Here is a 24,601-nt window from a genome sequence, read left to right on the forward strand (position 1 = left end):
CACAAAGTTCATTCGATCAGTCGGGATTCACTATAGTACGGTTTGAAAAATTTCTAAACAACCTAAATGTTAATTGAGCAAAATAAAATTAATTCTAAAAAATCGTACGCAATATATTTTTTACTTAGAAATCACTGAAATTAAGTCTTCACAATTTAATTTGAAATATATGTATGGGTAACTTGTATGTAATAATATAAAGTTTGTATTTATTATTAATAGCCATAAAAGTGTGTAATAAAAAAACACATGTATTATTATATTTTAGAATGTGTAGAAAAATATGTTTGCTTTTTAATTGGCTGCACCTAGCGGTAAGTAGCAGTACTATATAAAAAAAAATGAACGGGTGAATTGATTTATTCCAAAGCCTACCTCAATATCCATCATCTAATTTGAGTTAATTACGGGGTTGAGGAACTATAAAAGTTCATACATATATTTTATCCCAATTTCACGCACAACCTAATCCGCTAGCCGCATGAAAATTCATAATTAATCCGACGCCTAACGGATGCTTCTTAACGCTTCTCAATTAGATATACAAGAGTAAAAATCCGAAGGTGGTTTATGGATAGAGACGAGCGCGTTCTCCCAAAATAAGTAGGTCAAACGTTTCTACCGGAGCAACAGATGTTCTCGATTCGAAAGCAAATTTTCATGCGTACATTTTTGTATTTCGTAGAAAGTCAATTAAGAAGCTTATTTGTATTTTTATTTATTGATTATCTTTCAATTTATTCATCGTTACATGCTGTTGTTTGTTGCAGGTTTGGCCGTTTGAACGTTCTGCGTTGGCTGCTTTGGGAGGACCAGGTTTTCCGGAGGAAATTCAGCGAAATGCCGGCCCTCGAGAGGAACACGAACACCACTTTAGCCCTGCACTATGCTGCGGCCAGAGGGTGTTTGGATTGCGTCCGTTTGCTGGTGGATTCCAGTCCGGATTTAAGGTAGGAGAAAATACTTTCCATCGTACACAAGAAAGTTGTAATTTTTAAGTTCATCGGCTCAGAAACAGAAACGAGGAACGACAACAACAACCGGTCTCTTGCTTTAAATAGTTCTAAAGACTTCGGGTTTCGAACCTGCCTGCAAGTAGTTCAAGTAACTGCCCAAACGTTCGAGACCCCATAAATTCCGAAATCTCAACTCGTTGCGAATAGTTTCAGCTCTAGTTGCATTGCTATACCTCCGATCTAAGTGGAGATAAATAAATAAATTCTTGCCGCACATTAACCTTTTTAAATACATAATTATTTATTAGAATAGAGGATATTAGTTATTCATTTTTCTAATTGAACTAACTCAATTAGTAATAGTATTATTATTAAAAAAAAAAAGATATTTTGATAATCTAAATAGAAAAATAATTGTAAGTGAATGTAGATTTATATTTTCTAAAGTATATTAAATTGAAACTACTAAAACATAATATATAGTTCTTTGCAAAATATGACTATGTATAAAATAAATTTCGTTTACAGTCATTTGCACCGTAGAGAGTGCGGTTTTTATCAGATTTACTAAAATCCGGTATGAAAATTTCAAAACAAATTTCATTTTAATTAAAACTAAATTCTAAAAAAATACTACAAAGTTGAGCCAGTTGGGCCAAATATGACCAACTATATTATGAATATGTTCAAATAAAAATGTACAAAGTATTTTTGTATACATAAATGATCACATTTTTCCCTTTTATATAGTCAAGTCTCTGTTTCTGTGAGATATATTTTTGTATGTGTTTAGTTCCTCGATTAGTCCGATTTTAAACAGTCCAGGATATTGACGGAATTACCAGAATAACCCACAGTATGCAAAGTATTGCTGCTGTATGTTTAAACTTTTCATTTATTTTTCATAAAGTAAAAAACCCATTGTATTATATGGCTGTAACCTTTAGTATACATTTAGAAATGAACAACCTTACTTTACGATATTTCATTAAGATTCTATGGACATTTCTAATGTTTTATTCATTGGTAACTGCTTTCAAATAGACCTAAACGTGATGTATTTTGTATGATTTTTGGACCGCGATCAATATCATAATTTAATTTGTAAATGATTTTACGTTTAATCTGATATTAAAATGTCAACTAGTGTATATAAAACTAGTAGTTCAGTTGACAAGATTGCCTGATTCAGTTGTCTAAAAATTTGTTGGGTCTAAAAATTTAGGAATTTCTGGCCCCTCAAAGAGTTAAGGGCTTCGAAAACCGTAAAAGTTTGGTTATTCTGAAAACATTATAAAACTCTTTATAATATATCAACGATATATCTTCGTATAACTGTAATATTATATTATGACCCAAAAGCGACATTTATGCATTTAAAAGGAACATTAACATTATTTTTTGTAAAATAAGTACATTGGGTAAATTGTCTGTTTCAATAATTAATAATAATAACATTAATTACTACAAATTAAACAAAAATAACTTAATAAAATCAAATTAATAGGTCTTTCTGCCCTGTTGTTTTTATTTCACATTATTGTGTGTAATTATTTGTATGTAATATAAGAGTTAACATGAATAATTTATATAGTTGTTTCTGTGAAATACTTTAATTGATCAGAAATGCATCACTAACAATCATATTGATACATTGATAAAGATATTCAAACTTTAGAGTTCGGTACACTTTCGTTTTGTAGACTCCATCATTATATAATTAAAAAAGAATGTGAGTCATTGCGAAAATTCTATATAACAATATATATTAGTTATTTTATATACATAACATTGTAAAATTGTCGTTTTATATTATTTTATAAATTACACATATAATAACACTTTAATTATCCATAGCAATTTCTTATTAAATGTATTTTATTAATCATGAAAATAATACGAAGAGGTTTGATAGAAAATGATTTAAAAAAATACGAGAAAAATATTTAATAAATTGTATTATAATAATATAACATAAGTGCATTAAATATTTACATAAAATAGAAATTTAAAACAAAAAATCTTTATCTACGCACATGGTCATTTTATAGTGAAAGTTACTATAAAATCAACATAAATTGTAAATAAATTTACAAAATAAAATCAAGAATATATGATACTACTAAACAGCAGATGATTTTGATAATGGATCATTTCAATAATTATGCTTTCACTAATACTAAATAAGTGATGATAGACATGTAAACACATTAAAAATAAAATAATAATGAAATAGTAGAAAGCAGATATAAATTAAATAAAAAAATAAACAAGATGGATTATATAATATATATTATTATTAACAAAACTAATCTGCTTTAAAAGAAATATACAGTAGAACCTCGCTTAACGAGCATAAAAATTTCCAAAATTTCCAGATTTTTACTCGTATAGTGAAACAGTTTTCCTCATATAATCTAATGTAAAATATGATAATGCATTCCATGCCGGAAAAAAAGTATAACTTGGTCTTGAATTATAATGATTTTGCTATTCACATCTATGGTTATTTTTATTCTTTGGCTTTTTATTCGGAGACATGCAAGTGTTATTAAATTTTGCACAAATAACATGTTACACAAGTTTGGTAATATGTGTGATCATAAACAACACTAGGATTTAACTAGAGTAGTCAACACCCGGAACTGTTTTCTCATTCACTTACGGTGAAATGAGTTTATATTACATGTATCAATTCGGGGACTTGGTGGAGGTCTCTTTATACTTTTAATATTTGTTTATATAAAAAGCGTACATAGTTTGTTTATATATTATAATAATGGTTGGACACAAAACATTTGTGTTTTGCATTAACAGCAAACACAAATTATATTTGCAAAGTATAGTCCGGTTCAAACATATATGACAAAAAAAGATGGTTAATATATTAAAAAATATAAATAATATGTGTACACAAGTTTTTAAAATGATGTAGCAGATGCACAATCCGGGACTTCTCTTCTCATCACACATTATGCGAAACGTCGTTCGCATAATGCAACTTTTTAATCCTCGATTTGTTGCAATGAGCGAAAACATAAAAATGATTATTATTTTGCGTGACTGTTGTATTAAAGATAATTATTATTTATAAAGAAAAGTATAACAAACAACAATTGTAAATAATAAACTAAATACATCTGGCTAATGAACTGTGATCTTTTTGACCAATATTTAGGATATTAGCACTATTTTAATTGGATACGCGACAACTCAGCGACAGATACTTTAAAATCAAATTTTAACATATTCTCTTATAATAATAACAATAATATATTGAAAATAGATATATATTGAAAAAACAAATTCAGTTTTATACAAAATATGGAAATAAACTTAAATATGGAGAATCTTTACATATTTTGTTTTATTATTAATTTTTTATAATTATTCCCTTTCTATTTTTGTCTATATAACAAATGTATGTTATGTTCTATTACTTGGCTAAGAAATTATTTTTATTAATAATAATATTTATTGAAACAGTAAAACTAAAAAATAAATTTCAATACAATATAAATATCATAAATCAAAAAGTCAACTGTATCAAAGGGCTATTTTATGTTATTACAGTTTATAAATATAAATTGTTATATAGTTAGTAGCCCTCAGGAATTCCGTTTAGTTTTATTTTTCTTATTATGTTATTTTGTTAAGTTTGTATTATGTTTGTTGCAATAAATATTAATAATTTATTGGCCAGACATCAATAAAAAAAAGAATACATTCTATAAATAAATGATTAGGTATTTGAACAGGGATAATGTGGAATTTTTAAATTTGGGAAGGATATTTGGGTTTCGAGGAGCACATAATTTAGATATGGAGGCGATATTGGACTGTTTAGATTTAAATTTCAAGGAGAGAGAAAGGTATCGGTCAAGGATAGGGACTATTCTGGTTTTGGAGTAAAGGAGATAGGAGGATTGTGTAGAGGATGTCGTATTTTGGTGAGGATACGAAGGGCGGAACGTTCGGATACGGTCAGGTTTTTTAGGACGGGATTTCGGCATTGGGAAAGTAGTGGGACCGTAGTCAAGGATAGGACGGCATATGAATTTGTATAAGGATGTTTGGCGCTTTATGGATATTTCGGAGTTACGGAAGGTTAAGGAACGGAAATGACGGGATCTGGATTTAATTTTGGATTTGAGTTGTTTGGAATGGGAATTAAAATATTATTATTTTATTATATATTGTGAAAAGTAAGAATTGTGTAAGAAAATAATAAAATTGCAAGATATAATTAATTTTATTTAAATATTTATTAATGTAAAGAAATTAGTAAAGATGAATTTTAAAAAAATATATATTATTTTTATATATCAATATCATTTATAATTTGATTAATTAATAATTGTTTCTTTTTTCACCCAATATAATTTTGTATTATATTGGGTGAAGTAAAAAGTTTTTAGCATTTTTTCTCTTTATTTCGACGATGAAATTAACAAAATTATAATTTTCGGATTTAGATCAAATATGTTCGACAACTTATTTTTATTTTCATTAAATTATTACAAACATTTTTTATTATTTAAATTATTATAATTGTATTAATATTTCAATATATTTTATGTTTTTCCAAATTCTTTAAATTATGAAAAGCAATAACAAGAGGAAACTTTATTCAAATACTTATCAACTTAAAAAAATAAAGATAAAGTAGAAAGTTTTCTTTCTTAGAAAAAATAATTTGGTAAGTTAGTTAGTTAGTTTCAAATTAGTATATATTTTTTAAAAAAATTCTTCTATATTTAATGTATATTAACAGTAAATAAATTATTTTATATGTTTTGTAATAATAATAATAAATGTAATATGTAAACTCAGTATTTCGAAACAGTTAAACTGTTTTTCAATAGATTATACACTTAATCTATAGCAGACACAACAAATATTTATTATTAACTAATCTTACCCTGTCAGATAATAATATAAATTTGAAATACATCATATTTTGATAAGATAATAACTTAGTGATGTGTGTATAAATACCAACCAAGAATAATTGGTACATGAAATTGAGACATTTCTTATTACAAATTAGTATCAACAGCAAAGTTTGTTTTGTAGTTTTTATTTTTACATGAACAGATTGATCATTATAAACATCATTAAATTGTTCAAATATAAACATAATCCAGCTTTCTAACCTGTTTCAAATTGGAGTTCATTGTCATCTTCTTGTTTGCATGTTGCAAGTATTTTCATGTTGTTTAGTATTTTCACCGAAACTTTTGAATAACTTAATTTAGATTTTTAAGTCAATGCAATTCCATTGGTAGTCCTAATTTTATTTGATATTAATCTATAATAACCAAACTTAAAATTATAATTTTTATTTGAGAAAAAGTCAACTTTATCTCAGAACATACGGTATATGTATATATGCTATGCATTTTTCAAATTTAAAAATAACAAAACAAAAGTTATATTTAAATGTATTAAATATTTTGCTTTTCCAGTTTATAGTGGTTTTGCCCTTTTTCGCTGTAGTTTTATAATACTTCCAATAACATACAGACTAAATCAATAGAAAATTCTTAAGTGAGTTGTAGGCAACCCAAGTATCAACGAAAGTTGCGCGCTTTCACCGACAGATGGTAGGCGCCTGTGTTTATTTCTAATTTTTTAAACTCGTTCAAAACTTCGAATAATTAATTTCCGCCCGGGCAAGCCTTTCCGCTTCGCCGATCGCAATCGAAATAACAATTTCCACCATTTCCGACACACAATTTGGGCCACCGAAAATCTGGAACGGATGGATTTGCGATGCAGACAAACAAAAAACAAAACCCAAGCGATATTATTTTCGAATCGAAGCGACACGGCCACCAAAATAATGAATCCACGTGCGCAAAAATAATTACTGCAATTTATCTCGATTCAAGGAATTTTCAATAAAAAATTTATGCATGATAACAACCGTAACGATCAATTGTGAATTTCCGGGAATATAACGAGCAGAGCTGAGAACAATCCGTTTTATGTATAGACTACAGATTGCATAAGAAGCAGAAGCAATTTGGATGGGGGATAGACCGCATTTGGACGACGGGAAAACGTTGCGCAACGCGAATCGATTGAAACGTAACTCTGCTGTTACCATTAAATCATTTGGTTTCCTTTTTCCGTCGTTCACTTGGATTATCTTAATCTAATCCATATATATAAATACACATTTTGCGTCAATTGCCTCAAGACTTACTTGATTTTTATTTCATGCAATAACAATGCTAATAACAGTTGCGCAACGGTCCACCGATCCGATGCGGATGACATGGATATTTGTCAGATGCAGATGTTTGTACCTCGCTTCTGTACGTGTTTAATTGAACAAAGCGGGCCGAAGATAATTATTGCCGTGGCTCTTGTTTGTTAGAAAGTCTTCGGTGTGAAGAAATCGAGCGTTTGTTTAATTAATGGAATTTGGGCTCGTACACAACGTTCGCAATTACAATTAATCACGGAAATTATACGGTCTACGATGGGAGGCAGTTGCGAATTTGAAAGGTTTTACTTTGTCCTTATTTCATCCATCCAATATCAATATTTTAATCATATATAATTTGTATCTGTTTATTGATACATATTGACAATGTTTATTGATCTATCGACGAATATCAGTCTATCTCGTAACTCTCTAGTGCCCAAGATGTTATTTCGAAATAAATATAATAAGTGGTATTAAGACGTATTTGAATTACTCTCAAATTTGTAGGAACTACAGATCCTTCATCCAAACATTACAAAGTAATCTTTGATCAATATTATTTTTTTTACTGAAATCCAAGGACAAATATGTGTGGACATTATTATTCTACAAAAATATAATTCAAATCGACAAACCATATTTTCTATTAGTTTTAAAAATTTCTTAAAGATTATGTAATATTTTGCAAATATAATGTTAGCGTTATGTGTGTTTAATTCAGAAACAATTCGGCGCACTTTTTGGTACACCCTATATATTATAACTCGATAAAACGAAATACCCAATTTTAAATTTAAATAAACTTTTCAGTGAAAACTGTCCCGATTTAGGAAGTGTGTTTGTTTCTACGATAAATGTTAAATGCAATAAATTCATATAGGTTAATTTTTAAATGAAAAAGAATAATAGACGAATATACAGTAATACCTCGGTTAACCTTATGTATAGGGTGTTTTATATAGAAACACAAACAATTCGGCCCTCTTTTTGGTACATCCTATATATTATAACTGAATAAATCTAAATACGCATTTCAAATTTCGAAAAACTTGTTACCAACTAAGCCAAAAAAAAACAAATTTAAAGAAGTTCTTTTTTATCGGTGAAAAATGTCAAGATTTAAGAAGAGTATTTTTTTTATACGATAAATGTTAGATGCAATAAATTCATATAGATTAACTTTTAAATGAATAAGAGAAATGCATAAACATTAAAAATTATATTCGTATTTTGAATTGTCGTCATTTTATTTTTTGTTGTATGTAATACAGGTATCTCCTTACAAACAAAATTCTAAAAGCTCTAACTTGTTACAAGGATTTTAATTTATTTTTTCAAATGTATGCTGTCAGTAATACGGAATTTAACATATATAAAAGTAAAAACCATGATAAAGTGTGGTAAGATAAGAATATTTTGAAATTTTTAAAATTCCCCCGACTTACGAACAAATTCGACTAACGAGCAACCCTTTGGAACGGAACTAGTTCGTAAGTCGGGTGATACCTATATTGCCTTTTCTTTAATAAAGTATCTGTTTTTAAGAAGAAGTTTTTTTCTGTTTAGTAAGTAAACTTAATATGACCATAATATATTCTTACCTCTAGAAAGTATAATTTAAACATTGAATTATTTTCTTTGTTAATCAAGGTATGACTGTATAATGTATTTTTATATCTATCTCCTTATTTCCTCTTTTCATATATAATTACAAATTGTAATAATGGCTCATAAATGGAAAGTAACAGTAAACGAAAATAAATCGGTGAATCTAGATGGAACATTAACCTGGAAAGATTACACGATTTAAAACGAAAGGAAAGCAACTAAAAATAGACTTGAAAACAAAAATATACTCAGAAGTAAACCACAATTATCAATTAATACATTTTAATAATTTGCTATATTTAGTGACAATTCTTTGTATTTTTTATAACTACTATAATTTCAAGCAGCAAAATTAATATTTAAATCATTAAAAACTCCAAGAAAATGGTTCCTTAAGAATATACAAATACAAATTAACATTAATAACCTATTGTACATTTGTGCGCTTACACAAAGACGTTAAAGCATTTTAACTACCAATATTTAGCATGCTGATTTTACATTTTCAATTGCAAAATATACGCGTTTACATAGCGACAGTAAACATCCATGAGGAAAGTTCATACAATTAAAATCAATCGCAATTACATTTTACTTAATAGGATAGATTGTAAATAAAATAAAATAAAGCAGAGCAGAAAAGAGTCAATTACCTGGTAGTTGATTAATGTAGGAAATTATCAGATAGAAATTTTCTTAAGTTAAGCAATGCTAATATTTATTTTCTTAACAGGTGCATTTAATGATGGAAAGAGATTTAACACACCAATTATATACTATGACAAAAAAGTGAAATAAATAAGTTTACTTAATATAATTGGCTGACATTAGTTGATTAAGAGTGTGCTATATGATAACTTTTATTGTTTTGCATAATATCCTTATTATTAACACACTAGATTAGAACTGCTTACTATAATTGATCTAAGAATAAGTAATTAGTTCCATCCCAATTTTTGAAACCGGACTAACCGAGAACTTTAAAACCTCACACAAAAAATATAATTTTTGTACTATTTTTTTAAAATTTAGTTTGCATTGAAATTTTAACTGGACTGATCGAAGCCGCACTATGAGAGGTATTATTGTATTTAACATTACATTGAATATTTAATCTTTTAGAAACTTGTATACGCGCCCGTTGCATAATTCATTCGTAGTATTATGTGTTATGATAGCAAAAACAGAGTCGACTTTCGAAAGAAGTTATGAAAAAAAAAACGTTTTCTTTTCTCGCGAGACTCTCCCGTTCCGGAAAATCGCGACTCTACAGAGTGTGTGTTATGGGTTCGTTGTACTGAAGATGTATACAGTCAGCGTTCACATAACGTACATTCGGTAATACGTACATAATTATTAAAAGTCTTCTGATTGAACTCACGTACAATGATTTCACTTGAGTTATTAACAGTTTTCTTCTACAACTCTTTTTATAAAACTATAAATAATATCAGCGGAAAGACTTAGACTGTTATTTTTTAATTAATATTATTGTTTTTTTATCATTTACAATTTATTTTAAATTAAAATCTATATAAGTGTGGCCAATAAATTAATATTTTTCATTATGAAGTTATGAAAAACAATAGTGCGGTTTGTTTGAAACCGGACTAACCGAGAACATTAAAACCACGTTAAATGTATCAAATTATACTTATGTATTTATTTTATAGTACTTAATTTTATTTTATTCAATTAAAATTTAGTTTGTTTTACATTTTCAAGGTAATATTGTTTATTGATTGATCGCAAAGTGTATATATTTACTACAATCAGATGAGAGAAGAAAGTTGGGTGTTTTCAAATTTTAATCGATTCTAAAAATAATGATTCGAAAGCTGTCGTAACATGTTGCCGGCCATTGCTCACCCTCCTTTAAAAATGAGAAATAAATAAAACGAATCAATATTAATGCGACGATACTGTTTGATTGCTTGCAGTGATATTATGAAATCGATGCAGAAAGGAAAGTTCTTTCACATCTTGTCCATATTTTTTTGCAAGCTATATGAAGGCGGTAGTTTTCCAGGTGGAAAATTCGCAAACTGCGGATGGACGCACGCATTATAATTGCGTACGGGAAAAGTAACGGCATACGAAAACGCGCCTTGCTAGATTTAAATGTGATTCAGTGTGTTCTTCTTGTCAGATTAATGAAGGCAATAAAATTGGACTGGGCCGGAATGCTACGCGTTCCGTATTCGTCTCTCGATCTGTGTCGAGATTTTCTTTGCAAATTCCAAAATGCTTTTTTCATCCAGGATAACATGGCCAAATATAGAACATTTCATTGTTGTAACTAGTCTGCAGGCATGCTTTATTTCAATGAACTGTTGTCTATTTATAAGGTTTTTAACAAAGCTTAATTCTAATGGAATGTTGTCCATAACTCGATTTAAAAAAATACAATAATAAATTGTTAAAATCTCAATTAAAAGAAATAATTTTAAATCCCATTAATAACGAATTAAATGCATATAAATAAAATTTAATTGGACAGAAAAACATTTTACAAATATGTTATTTAGAAATACCTCACATAGTCGCAATATTGTGAACTGTTTGAAAACGGACTAATCCATTAGTTTTTCTTAAAATTATCAAATTATCTATAGTAAATCTGAACATATCATATGCACTATGAGAGGTTTATCAAAAAACACAAGTAATTACATAATAAATATAATAAAACATAATATTATAGAATTTAATAAAAATAAAGAAATTATCTTAAAAATACGGACATACAAAATACTAGAATTTTTTTTCAATGCTCCTACATATGATGAATATTCCATATTTAATATTACAAATATAGAATAATAAAGTTATGGTCTAAAGCAGCTTTCTTTTATAAAATGTATTCATTTAAAATGATTAATAAATATTTATCATTTAATTAAGAGTTATTATCGTGTTAATAATTCTTGACAAGTAGTAATTTCAGAAAAAAGTTATAGTAGTAATGGATACTAATTAATTGACAATTATCCTTAGTGAGTAGTTAGTAAGATAATTACCTTTTAGAGTATTTTTAGAAACAATAATAGAATAAATGAATAATATATATAATTTAAAATTAAACAGCTAGACCATTTGGGTGAAAATATTTATTGCTAAATATTATGTAGCTTGGTTTTTATTTATATATTTTTCATTTATTCACCAATCCCAGGATAAAAAGGTTGAATAACGTAGGTTTTAGGGATCTAAACAAACAAATAAAAATGTATAAATAAATAAGTAATTATTTATGACTGAATATTAGTTAATACCGAAAATATTTCATGGTATTGTCTACATTGACTATAAAATGTATATAAAAGAATTTCTATTTAAAATGTTGGTAATAAATTCAAGTAAAGTACTATACTTAACTCATGCTAAAAATACACCGTAAATACTAAAACAGTCCTCGAATACAAAGCAATTGTCACCTAAATTTATTGACTTAACATTTTTGCGAAATTCATAGCTTGTTTGATACTGTTTTATTTTGGGAATATTCATTGCATTGTTTCCATTCTGATTTGGATATTCATACAAGATGTACTATTCTTCGTTATTTGCATTTATTTTATTCGTAATTATTTACTGTCGTCTATAAAAAAGTTCATTTGTTTTTCAAACCTCGCTTAACGAGCATAATCCGTTTAAGCGAGGTTTGAAAATTCCGTTCCAAAATTTTCTATAAATACGATAATGCGTTAAATGTTGGAAAAAATATAGCTTGGTATCGCTTTTTAATGATTTTAAAATAAAAAATGACCACTTTTTAAATAAATTCATATTTTTGCATACATTTTCATAAAAAAACAAATATTTCAGCGAATCAAATAAAACTAAGAAATCTACATATTGGTACAGCCTCACTTAAAGCGGCTACTGCTTTCACCAATATCCCAAAATCGGACTAAGCGAGGACCTTAAACCGCATAAAAAGAGATTTTACCATGATTAAGGGTACAAACTGATTATTTATATCTACAAGTATAATTTTGTGTACTAATTTATTAAATATAATTTGTGTTTGCTGATTTAAAGTTTAGTTTCTACTTAAATTATAGTAAATCAGGATCATTTTAACTAAAAATTAAATAAAACGTTTTCAATGTAATCACCTCCTTAAATCTTTCGTTGTTAATTATTATCAACAGGAATTCGTCTTCATTTTCTTTGTCCTCGTTGCTAACAAGGTTTTCTAAATCTTCCACAGAAAACCATCATCTTCCGCGATCAATAAATTTCTAACTGTCGTTTTCTCTGTATCCTCTAGATAATTTATCGACATTGCGAGTTTCGTTCTATCGAATCTTCGTTATCAGAGGTAACGTTAACCATGCTATTATGACTGCACTTGTTTTTATTATTTGGATTATTTTAAGGTGTATAGTTTACTTTATTTGTTTTCGATTATTTTTTCTAATATAATTTCGATTAAAATTTAATTGTTCTGTAAAAAAAACTTGATTTCCTGTGCGATTATACACCGTTTGAAATGATTTCTATAATTGTTTTCTAGTTACTTGTTTTCGTTCCAGTTGGCTAAACATTTTAACAATTTAAACAAAATTGAAAAAAAAACAGTTTTTTTGGCTATTATTAATTAAAAGAAATGAAATGCGACAAAAGAAAGGACGTTCGTTTAATGCATTAATCGGTGTGGTAAGCGCGATTTCCGGTTGGAGCGTTCCGTTTCGAATAGAATATAGATTTTTAATGAACATTTCGTCCTGTTTTCCTCGGCTCTTGCGATTATTAGCATAATTATAGCAGCATTTACTTAACAATCAGACTAGATTAATTTTAATGGTGCTTGCGTTCGTTGATTTATTTATACGGCAGCTACACGCAGTCAAATAGTACCAGCAAACAACGATCCCGGTGAAAGCTGCAAAGCCTGTATAGTTTCCTTGCTACCATTTAGGAGAGCCGCTCTGTTCCAGGTTACTTGTTTCCTTTTAGAATGTTGCTAATGAGCGAGATATGCGGCGGGAATGAGAATGTTCAGCGCAGTTCCATCATATCCTTCTTCAAACGATCCTCAGCAAATTGAATTATCTATTAAATAATTAAACGGCTTTCCGACACGCAAACGTGTTTGCGTGTTAATTATTTAACACTTGCACGCAATTATTTTACACAATAGAAAACATCGATATAAGATTGCCATGCAATTGGTTCAATTAAAGTAGCAGAGATGTTTCCGATGAAGTCTAGAATTGGTTATTCTAATAAATAACTATTTTTTTCATAGAATTACAAATAAAGCAATTATATGCTAAGTTCGAATTCAATATTCACAAAATTATTTCTCTCTGTACATAAATGATCGTTTTTTTCTTCTTTTATACAATCAAGTGTCACTAGTTTTAATGTCGTATTTTTAGTTCGGTCTCAAATAGTGCGGGATATTGGCGGAAGTTATTACCTGTCGAAATTAGTTATGGAAAACTTTGTCTATTATCTAACATTATATTTATTATTTAACATTTTAACAACAATTGAAAAAATAACTTTTTTTCACTATAAACATTTTTTAATTTTGCAATTCTTTAGTTTCATCATTTAATACATTTCTCTACTATTTAACATTTTAACACCAATTTTAAACTTACTAATTGAGACTAATTGATAACTATTTTAAGTTAATATGTTTACGTAAAAATAAAGCTTTAAAGTTCGGATTTAATTTTCAGATACAACGTTAAAATATTAATGTATTCTATATAATAACGACTGCGATCTGAATAATGTCATATTACATAAAATTACTGTACTTGTTCACATTACAATGGAACCATATGAAATAGGAAAAAATGTATATTTTACATTAATAAAAAAGAAATATTTTTGTAAAGATATTGTTTTCTATTAAGGTATAATCTTTGGCTTTTTTAATTTATATAATAACTAAGTAATGTACAGAACGGAAGATTTAATCATTGTTATAAAACAAGTTTTACGAGAATTTATTTACTGAAATGGAGAAAAATGTGTACATTTTTGTATTTGGAAAATGTGAAAATGGGGTGCAGTTTCGAGAGCTTTCCGAATGATGAGAGGGGGGAAATATATAGATAGAAACAAATGACGCGGTGACAGAGGAAAACCAGTCAACCTAGAAATCCAATAATAATGGAAGAGGGAATAACAAATAGAAAAGGAAAAATGAAACACTGGAAATATGAGAGGGAAAGAGATGCACATCGATTTCCAATCAAACAGATTTCAGTTACGCGTACGCAACTGCTCTCATCGAACGCAATTGCGGACGGCATCAATCAAAATCGGTTCGGTAAAAGTGGAGGATTGCGATGGGATTTACCTAACTTCCCAATTACTCAAAAGTTGAGGAAAATCGTAAGTGTACAGAAAAAATTGAATTAGAAAGCAAACATTTTATCTAAAATCATATTTATCTTATTAACAGTATGAATTAAATATAATAATATTAAATTAAAATAATCATATTAGTTAGAGTAATAACAAATTGAATATTTAAAACAAAAACTAGTTTGGAACAAATGCAATTTCTCTGTGATTCGAATGGATGTAAATGGCATTTAGAAACAAAAGAGAAAATGTGTCAAACAAACAGGAGTTTTCACTAAGCACACTTTGAATCTCTGCGTACAAAAGCTAATAGTTCGAAATAAAACTAAATTTATTACAAGATACATTTATATGCAAGTGAAATATTTCTATGTTTTTCTTTGATAAACGTGACAAATAAATTAATGAAACCATCGACAGATGACAGACGTTTGAAAAAATACCCGTTACAGTCATGTTGTTTGTTGCCATGGTAGCTGTTACAGGAAAAAGCAGATCGTTCGAATTGAAATGAAAATAAATAAAAAAAACAGCGTAATTATTCCGAGAAACTATTAATTCGCGAGAATTGCGGAGAGGGGAAATGTTTGCAAAATGGTAATTAATTTAATTAGGAAAAGTATTCTCCGCAAAACGGCTAACAGCGTCGCGCAGTCGATCCGGCGAAATTGATCCGGCGCGCGTTTGCGTTTCCGTTTTCGAAAACGTTTCTAATTTCATTCGCCCAACTTTCAAATCTCCGCACTTAGCGATTCGCAATTATCCAATTTGAATAATGCATGAAAACTGGAGTACCATAAGTCTGATTGGTTAATTTCATTTGAAAGAAATCGTTTTCATGGTTATAGTTTCAAATTAAAAAAAAAACTATTACACATATGTAAATGTTATTTTTGTTTGTTAAATGTTTGTTCCTTTTGTGTTATGTAACGATATGTGCTGGGGAGGAAGTCCGAAATTACGTTCCAATCCTGCATTTATCGCGGTCACCATCGCCAGCAAACCATTCACAACTTTGCTCTTCTTTTGTTTTGCATTGTCTCGTTACGTGCATTTTTTTTTGTTTTGTTTTGTGTGGAACAAAAGGGTAATTGGTGGAAGGCAGCATGGAAATCGATTCACTCCGCAAAACAAAAACAACATTCGCTAAAAGAAGACTGCAAAACAATCCGCAATCCACAGTTAAGATCTACTTTGTTACATAAAATTAAAACTAGCGTGTTAGAAAATTTACTGTCATAACATTTAAATTTTATTATATACTTGCGACACATTCATCAAATTCAAAATAAGGAAAGTACTTTTTCTACGTTAGCACTAGAAGGAGGTTTGACATCCAATTTTGACAAATACCTGAACAACGGAAAAACTACCTATAGCTCTTCACATTTTATTTTCGAAGGAAAATACCCTTATAATATACAAAAAAAATTGAAAACTATTATTACTATTACATTATTTTAAAAATAAGAACAATAATAATTTTATCAATTTTCTATGTATACATTTATTATATTATATTTTTTAAAGGGGGAAGTAGTAACATAAAAGTAACATACACTACTGGTGTAGAAATTGAGTAGTTGATTTGAAAATAAAAATACAAACCACTTTGAACAAAATACATTCATTATATACTCGATAAAAAACAGCTTTATTCGACGTTTTGAACGACGTTTAAATGGACTTGATAACAAATTCCCATAATTGTCTATCAACCCCAGCGATCTTGCCATTTCAACCTCATATGCTCCATCTCAACAGGAAGGTACAAATAAAGAAATTGAATTACATAAAATGCATCCAATCGAATGATACCCAGATCATTCCATATTATATTTGTAAAACAATACTACGTTTTATTAAAGTATTTATTAAAAAAATAAGTTAATCATCTTAGAACAATCAAAAGAAATTAATATATTCTTCAAGCACCTGGGAAGTAAGAAACCTTAGTAGTAGTTCTGAATTTGAAGTAACTAATATGACTATATGCATTCTTTGTTGAAGATTTGGAAAGTTTTACTGAGTGTACTTGGTATGTATATTCATAATTACTGTAAACTTATAAATGATTAGAATAAAAGACCATAAAACAAATTTTGAATAATGAACGTACTTCTATATTAGCACACCATCCAATTTTGAGAAATGTTTGATTTTACCAAAGTTTACAAAAATGTGCATTTAATAAAGGAACGGGCCAAGTGCGGCCCGCGTTCTTGTCTAATCTAATTATAGTATCGTTTTACTGTGAAAATTGGAAACAATGGAGATACTAAATTGGTAGAAAGACAGCATCCGAAACTGATTGATGAGTGTTGTTATTGTTGTTATTGTTGGTGGTGGTGGTGGTGGTGGATGTTAGAAATTTCGCGCCGCTGCGAAAGAAACGGTGGTGGCGGCGGCAACGGCGAAGATTAGTTCACTTACTTTCTTAAGAAGAACATTCTTCGAGCTCTTCAAAGGCCAGTACCGTTCTAACTGTGCAACGAACCGCACCGGCCAGAAGGAAACAACATCAAACCCAAAGTTGTGCAACTCCACTTTTTTTATGCTTTTCGCATCTCTCTTCGTCTCGCTCCCGCTTCAAGCTCGCAAACGTTTTCTGCTTCTTCCACTTTGTTAATTGCTCGAAACGCAATTAGACAGCAGACTTGGCATCGCGCTCGAGTCGGAGACAATGTGAAAGAAATCGGTGCTTCTTCGTGTGTTTCTTGTGCGACTTTATTATCGGCGTTTTGGGTCATCATATTTCGGTGAACCCGCTGAAGAAATGTCCAACGTGGTGAGCAGGACCAGCACGGGTCGAAGAAAACATAGGAGTATTACGAGCAGCAATCGAATTATAAGGTATTGTCCATTTGGTACAAAGTGCGTGCGATCAAAAGGAGGATGAAAAGATAGGCACAGTTCGATCCGTTAAGATTGCGATCGATTGCCGGTGTTCATTCGCCTTCTGTGGTTTTCAAAATCCGCAAATTTAACAGTACCACATGTCAAAAAGATGTGAAAACATAAACTGGAGTGTATCGTAGAAGTGGCGCAGCCTTTTGTTTGTAAAAATATCATGTAACCATGGTAGCTTGACGGTTGTCATGGAGACGATTCAATCAGATTGTACAATATTGTGCATAATTGTTATATTACTTAAACTCTTGTACATTTAATAATAATAATAATATTGGTAACAGTATTTTAAAAAAAACATAATTTGCAAAGTAATAATAAACAAAAAGAAAGTAACAACTCTATAAATAATAGTGACAATCAAATAAATATACTTAACATAAACATATTTTTAGTTGATTTATACATAAAAATAATTAATTAGAAACTGATTTTATTGGTATATTATCGTGAGTGTATGCAAATGAAGAAATTGGAAGTGCGTATGGTCGGCTTCCGATTAATTGGCCGTAATTATAACCTAATTAGGTGGAAGTTTGCGATGGGTTTTCGCACGAGCATTTCCATTTCGCCACGGGTGCTTAATTAATTCATTAATTTCTTCTTCTCCCGTTTGCTGAAGAAGAAATCCACATAGCGCGCCGGTGCGCAAATCAAAATTGGCCCAATTATATTTTTCATTCAGAGCAGAAACTTTCTACCATCTTTCCGCTAAAACTAAAAATCAAATTTCACGTTCTGATGTTTGCGTTTGAGGTAATTAATAAGGAATCTCTTTGGAACTCAACAATCGTTATATACTGAGCTACTTACTCGAATTTGTAATTAATTTTACCATTAAAATCATATTATATTACATCAACTATTTCTCACAATGAACATTTCGTTTTTTAAATAATTTGTTAAATAATAATAACAACATTTATTGCAACAAATCACCATACTACAAACTAAACAAAATAATATAATAAAAAAATAAAAACAAATTGATCTGCAAAAGGCTAATTTTGTTATTATTTTAATAATTGTCATTTTTAAAATTATTTATATCTTTAATCAATTGACCTTTGTATTTAGTTATACAATAATAGATTACATCAAACACACAATATACAAAAATTTACTTAAATTATGAATATTTGTCGTTATTTTAAATATACAACGAGGATATTAGCTCTTTCTATCCGATATAACGCGGTCTACCCAAAGCCTAAAAACCTCTAAATTAACCTATTTACTTATCACCTGAGAACGCACTATAAATTACGTTTATTTATAAATAATTCAAGTTTTTTCCAAACACAAAAATGACATAATATTGTATGTGATAATTCTATATGTTACGTCAACACATCACCATGTAATAAATTTTCGATTTTATTTGACTGTATTTGGTAGTTCTTGAAAAAATCCCTTGCATTTTTAAATAACTATTAAGCATTTGATTACAGTTATAAAAAGTAGCAATAATGTCCAAAAAGTCATTTAAGGCGTTACTTAAAATTATATATTTTTGTTTATATAAATTTATACATTGCATGTTTCTGACTCACACACACTTGTGCAACTATAGGTTCTTCCGAGGCAGACATAAATTATGATGATATTTATAAATTTGGATTTGTAAAAAGTATGATGTATTGGATTTCAATAGATAATAATTTAATTAATGATATTCGAAAAGTTTGCTCTAAAATTCTGCTTTTGCTGGTGTACAAAGTTATACTAAAACCAGTTTCTACATACGGTATCCAATTGTGGATATTTCAATCATTGGAAGAATACACCAGGGTACACCATGATACATCGCCAATAGGAGACTGCACCAGCTTTTTTTCAATAATGACAGTGGAAAAGGTTTGCGATCAACTTTCTGGAAGATTAAAACGCTTAAGTACTTGGATGTTCATTTTAGACCTAATAACATAATAAGAAATGCAATTACATTAAATTGCTGCAAAGAGCAAAAAAAAAACATAATATTATACAAATACCAAGAGTATTGTTTCGACTTTCTTCTAATATAAATCCTTTAAAATTTGCTAAATTTATGTTCTAACTGTATTCATTTTGTGCAACTATTTATTGTTATTTTTTTAATAATAATATTACAACAAAGAATAATATAATTTAACATTTCCATACAACTTACCATACATCTTTCTGCACTTATTTCTTTAATAATATTAATATTTATAGCAACAATAAATTACAAAAATTTAAAAAAACTGATTTTTTTAAAAAATTATTTTGGACAATAGAAAACTGTATAATTCTAAAAGTTGTTGAGAAATCTATTTTCACATCGAATCAAATTGGTTTCCTTGGATTTAATACGCCATTTCCTAAATTACGTAATTTCTATATGATTTATACTTGTATGTAGATATTGTTATATTATTTATATTAAATGACAATTTCAATGTATCCTGCAATCTTGTAGAATGTATTTTTTTATTTGTAAAAAGGTCTGATGTATAGATTAGATCATTAGATAAATAAATTATGCAGGATATATTTAGAAGATAATAACCAAGATAATTTATTATATCAAATAGTCCTTGCCAACTTGAATGAAAAATGGGCTTATTAATTTATGTACATCGAGTTTCGTTAAAGAATTTATTTTAAAAAGTTGCCAAATGATATTAATGAATCAAAGAAAAATTGAATTAAAAATTGCAAATAAGAGTGAAATTCGCTATACAATCGTAATTTGCGCAAGCATTGGGGATGCCAGTGCGTCGGGAAAGCTGGAGGATCTTCTTCGGTGGCCGCCTGCGGGTTTTAAAGATAATTTCATTCGGTCTGAAAATAATAAAAACACTTTCACTCCAGCTTGATTTCTACATTTTTATTTAACAGCTCAATTGCGAGCGCGCAAACATTGAAATTCCTTTCGTATTTTATTTTTACTTGTTTTGTGTAGCCGTTATTATTATTCCCATTTCGGAAAGTGAAACCTGCCCCTGCCTACCGATAAACGCGCGTTTCAGGTTTTCCCTGTTCCGGAGCTTTCTACGATTAACAAAATTTCGAACAGTTTACACTTGTTTTGCGCCTTGTTTCCTGTCGCTATTATAAACGCAATGGAATTGTTTTTAATTATCGCAAATTTAATTTGAACGCTCCCGTCGGAGTTTTCGGACCGTGCGAAGGCTCTTCGATTCTTTCTTTCTTTATTTCCGCATGGATGCGAGCGCGGATTTGTTTGAGAACCTGCGACGAATTGTGTTTACTAATATTGTAATATTTCCAGCGCAAACACGCAAATGGATAATGACGTGACGCCGGTGTACTTGGCGGCGCAGGAAGGGCACCTAGAGGTGCTGAAGTTTTTGGTTTTGGAAGCTGGAGGATCGCTGTATGTGAGGGCGAAGGATGGAATGGCCCCGATCCACGCGGCCAGCCAGATGGGCTGCCTGAACTGCGTCAAGTGGATGGTAAGGAAACCACCGGTTCAGAACGAGTTTCCATGTCGTCTTCGCTCTTAATCTTCTGTGTTCTCTTTCTTTCAGATACAAGAGCAAGGTGTGGACCCGAACTTGAGGGACGGAGACGGCGCGACGCCTCTGCACTTCGCCGCCTCACGCGGTCATCTCGAGACTGTCAGGTGGCTCTTAAGACATGGAGCCAGGCTCTCCCTTGACAAATATGGAAAAAGTCCTATAAACGACGCCGCAGAAAACCAGCAGGTGGAGGTAAAAACAAAACTTTGCTAATCAAGGACTTTGCAAGGATTTTAGTAATTTGCCATCTAGTGGAGCATTTCCATCTACAAATAAAATAGTATGAAACACAAAATGTGATTCGGAATCGAAAGTTTTGAGTTAATTGAGATTGAATTGAGACAATTATAACAAAAAATGTAACGCTCAGATTCTGCTATATGACATCAAATAGTTTCTGTATTTAACATTTCATATAAGTAAATACAAATAGTAGAAAATTTCTTCCAAAAATGCCAAACTAAAACTTGCGTCTAAAACGCTATACATGTATATCTATCAGATGTATTAGCTTAGCATCCAAACACTAGTTTTTCCAATAACATATTATATTACATTGACACAAATTTCAGTTAAAATGTGTACTTTAATAGAAATAACTCTACAGAAAAAAAAAATCTGAAACGGTTCAATCTGAAGATGTGATCGCTTCTAGAGATCGAGATCGATAAGAAACATTCTCTTCAATATACCCGCCTCGCCTTCGAAGAAATAATGTTAAATTATAATTCCTGGCGAAATGTCATACATCAGTGGTATTTTATGAGGTAGTAATAGTAATACATCTCTTATAAATTTTCAATAGCTCAAAAAACATCTATTTTTTTTAGTTAATCTAATGTAGACTTTAACGTTTGTTTATTGATAGTATTATAAAAAAAAATGTGCCATATTGACACATCTAAATTTCTTTGATTTTCAAATATTACTTGTCAAATTAGAAGTTTACAACGTATCTACCACGAAATAGTACTTTGCTTATCAATATGATGCAATTATTTTAATACTTCTTTCTTTGTAATTGAAGATAAATTGGTATAATATATCTGAGTAAATGATAAATATTATTTCAAAAATATTTTATATTATTTCATACAATTCTATGCTATTCTACAAATGATAATTCATCACTAATTGATCACTAATATATAATATTCTATATTTTCAGTGTTTAAATGTTCTTGTTCAACATGGAACGACGCCGGATTACAAGGATCCAGATAAGAAGCATTATAGCTGCTCTTGCGTGAGGAAGGAATCAAAAAGAGTACGATTTATATATATATATAAGCAAATGAAATGACATTTAAAATATGTTTTTGTTTCGTTTTATTTAGGGAAATATAAGCGATTGCACATCCTGCAAAAAATCGACGGTCAACTGCAGCGTAAACAACGTCGCAAGCAATGGCAATAATATCAGTAGCAGCAACAACAGCTTGAACCAAGAACCTTTCTATTTGCATCCACCTCTAAGCAGACAAGGAGTCGAAACACCGCATGCTCCTCACGATGGCCTATACATCAATCCAATGGGAGTCCACAGAAATAGGTAAGAAACTATATACGATTACAATCATTCACAAAAAATATTACCATTAATAATATCAACTTAAGTTTTATTTCGTTTGTCCTTAATTATTCATCATTCATATATGTAGTTTATTTCAAAATAAATACATTTTGTTTATTATTATATTTATTATTATTATAAAATGTATTGTATCAGTTGACTTTTTTGAAATTATATATATTATATTTTTATAAAATGTAATAAAATATAAATTTCCCGGCGCATCCACCAAATTCACATTTTAATCGAAAATCAATAATAATTCATTAATTTAGAATTAATAATCGTTATTAGGGCAGAAAGATCTATGGTCAATAGCCTTTTGTATCACCTAACTTTTTTTTGATATCATATATATTTAATTTGTTCGTTTTATTTCTGTATATGTTTTTTTTGTACTACTCACGCAATACACATTATTATTATTATTTTAATCGTTATTAAGTAATAACAAATATAATAGTTTTCAAATATTTAATATTCAAAGACAAATTTACTTGTTTCATCACAGTTACAAAATAATACTTATACATGTTACCATAGTAATGAAATACATGCACACAGTTAATAGCTTGTGATAGTCATGACAACAATACACTTTGCTATATTTAACAAGTCTCAGCCTTTTCTTACGTAATCGGGTATATTTGTTATTGTAATTTGAAGTCATATTTTTATGTATATACAACTAATATTGAAATATGTATTTTCTCTAATTACACCAATTTCGTTATATTTTTTAGTATTTCAAATGGATCTGAGAGCAGCTCTAGCAGCACGAACGGAGAATCCTTCTACTTGCATAATCCGCAAGAAGTAATTTACAACCGCGTGAAGGATTTGTTCGAGAATAACACCACCAGCAGGATCCAATCACACGGAAATTCTGGTCTGTCTGCTCTGACCGGTAATATATTTGTTTGATTATTTTCTATTTGATAAAGATTAATTGTTGCTCATGTAGTAATTCGCTTTAGAGTATTATAAATACGCCTGTATATAACATATTCGAAAACAATTACTAAGAAAGAACGGTTATGCATTGTTAACAATATATTGAAAACTCGCGCTGATTAGTCGTTAAAATAGTTGATACCCAAGAAAGCGTTACACTGCGTATTTAATTTATGAATGAATAAATTTGATTTCCTGTCGCATTTGAATTTGCACAAATTACTGGGATATATGAAAGCAATTAACGCGTTACTCGCATATGCACGGAAACACAATGAGCAATAAATTTGTTGCACTTATCTAAAGGCAAATATCGTAAACATTAATGAAACAGAACGATCGAACTAACACACCAACAAAATACAAAGAAAACATGTGCAAAATGCGAATTTGGATTTTGTTTAAAACAATTGTGAATTGTGTCAATTACGGTTCTATTGCGGGCTGCAAGATTCTGCTTTTTTATGTTTTTCCTTATGCTTCTTCTTTCGCATAATGTAACACTGTAGCAAATAATGATTACAAATATTTTTGCATA

The 24,601-nt window shown here is 29.4% G+C and overlaps 1 protein-coding gene across 1 annotated transcript in view; it reads left to right on the top strand.

Annotated features, from left to right (window-relative positions):
- The first annotated feature begins 840 nt into the window (after positions 1-840).
- The window catches only part of LOC108568442, a 28,841-nt gene continuing 5,080 nt past the window's right edge, over positions 841-24,601 (top strand). The window contains exons 1-6 of the mRNA XM_017929528.1: positions 841-950; positions 21,287-21,470; positions 21,546-21,728; positions 22,705-22,803; positions 22,874-23,088; positions 23,853-24,016. Of these exons, the coding sequence (XP_017785017.1) occupies positions 841-950; positions 21,287-21,470; positions 21,546-21,728; positions 22,705-22,803; positions 22,874-23,088; positions 23,853-24,016 (955 nt within the window). The remainder of the gene's footprint in view (positions 951-21,286; positions 21,471-21,545; positions 21,729-22,704; positions 22,804-22,873; positions 23,089-23,852; positions 24,017-24,601) is intronic.

The sequence above is a fragment of the Nicrophorus vespilloides genome, unplaced genomic scaffold (genome assembly GCF_001412225.1).
Source record: "Nicrophorus vespilloides isolate i.1.1-1 unplaced genomic scaffold, Nicve_v1.0, whole genome shotgun sequence".
Taxonomy (NCBI): domain Eukaryota; kingdom Metazoa; phylum Arthropoda; class Insecta; order Coleoptera; family Silphidae; genus Nicrophorus; species Nicrophorus vespilloides.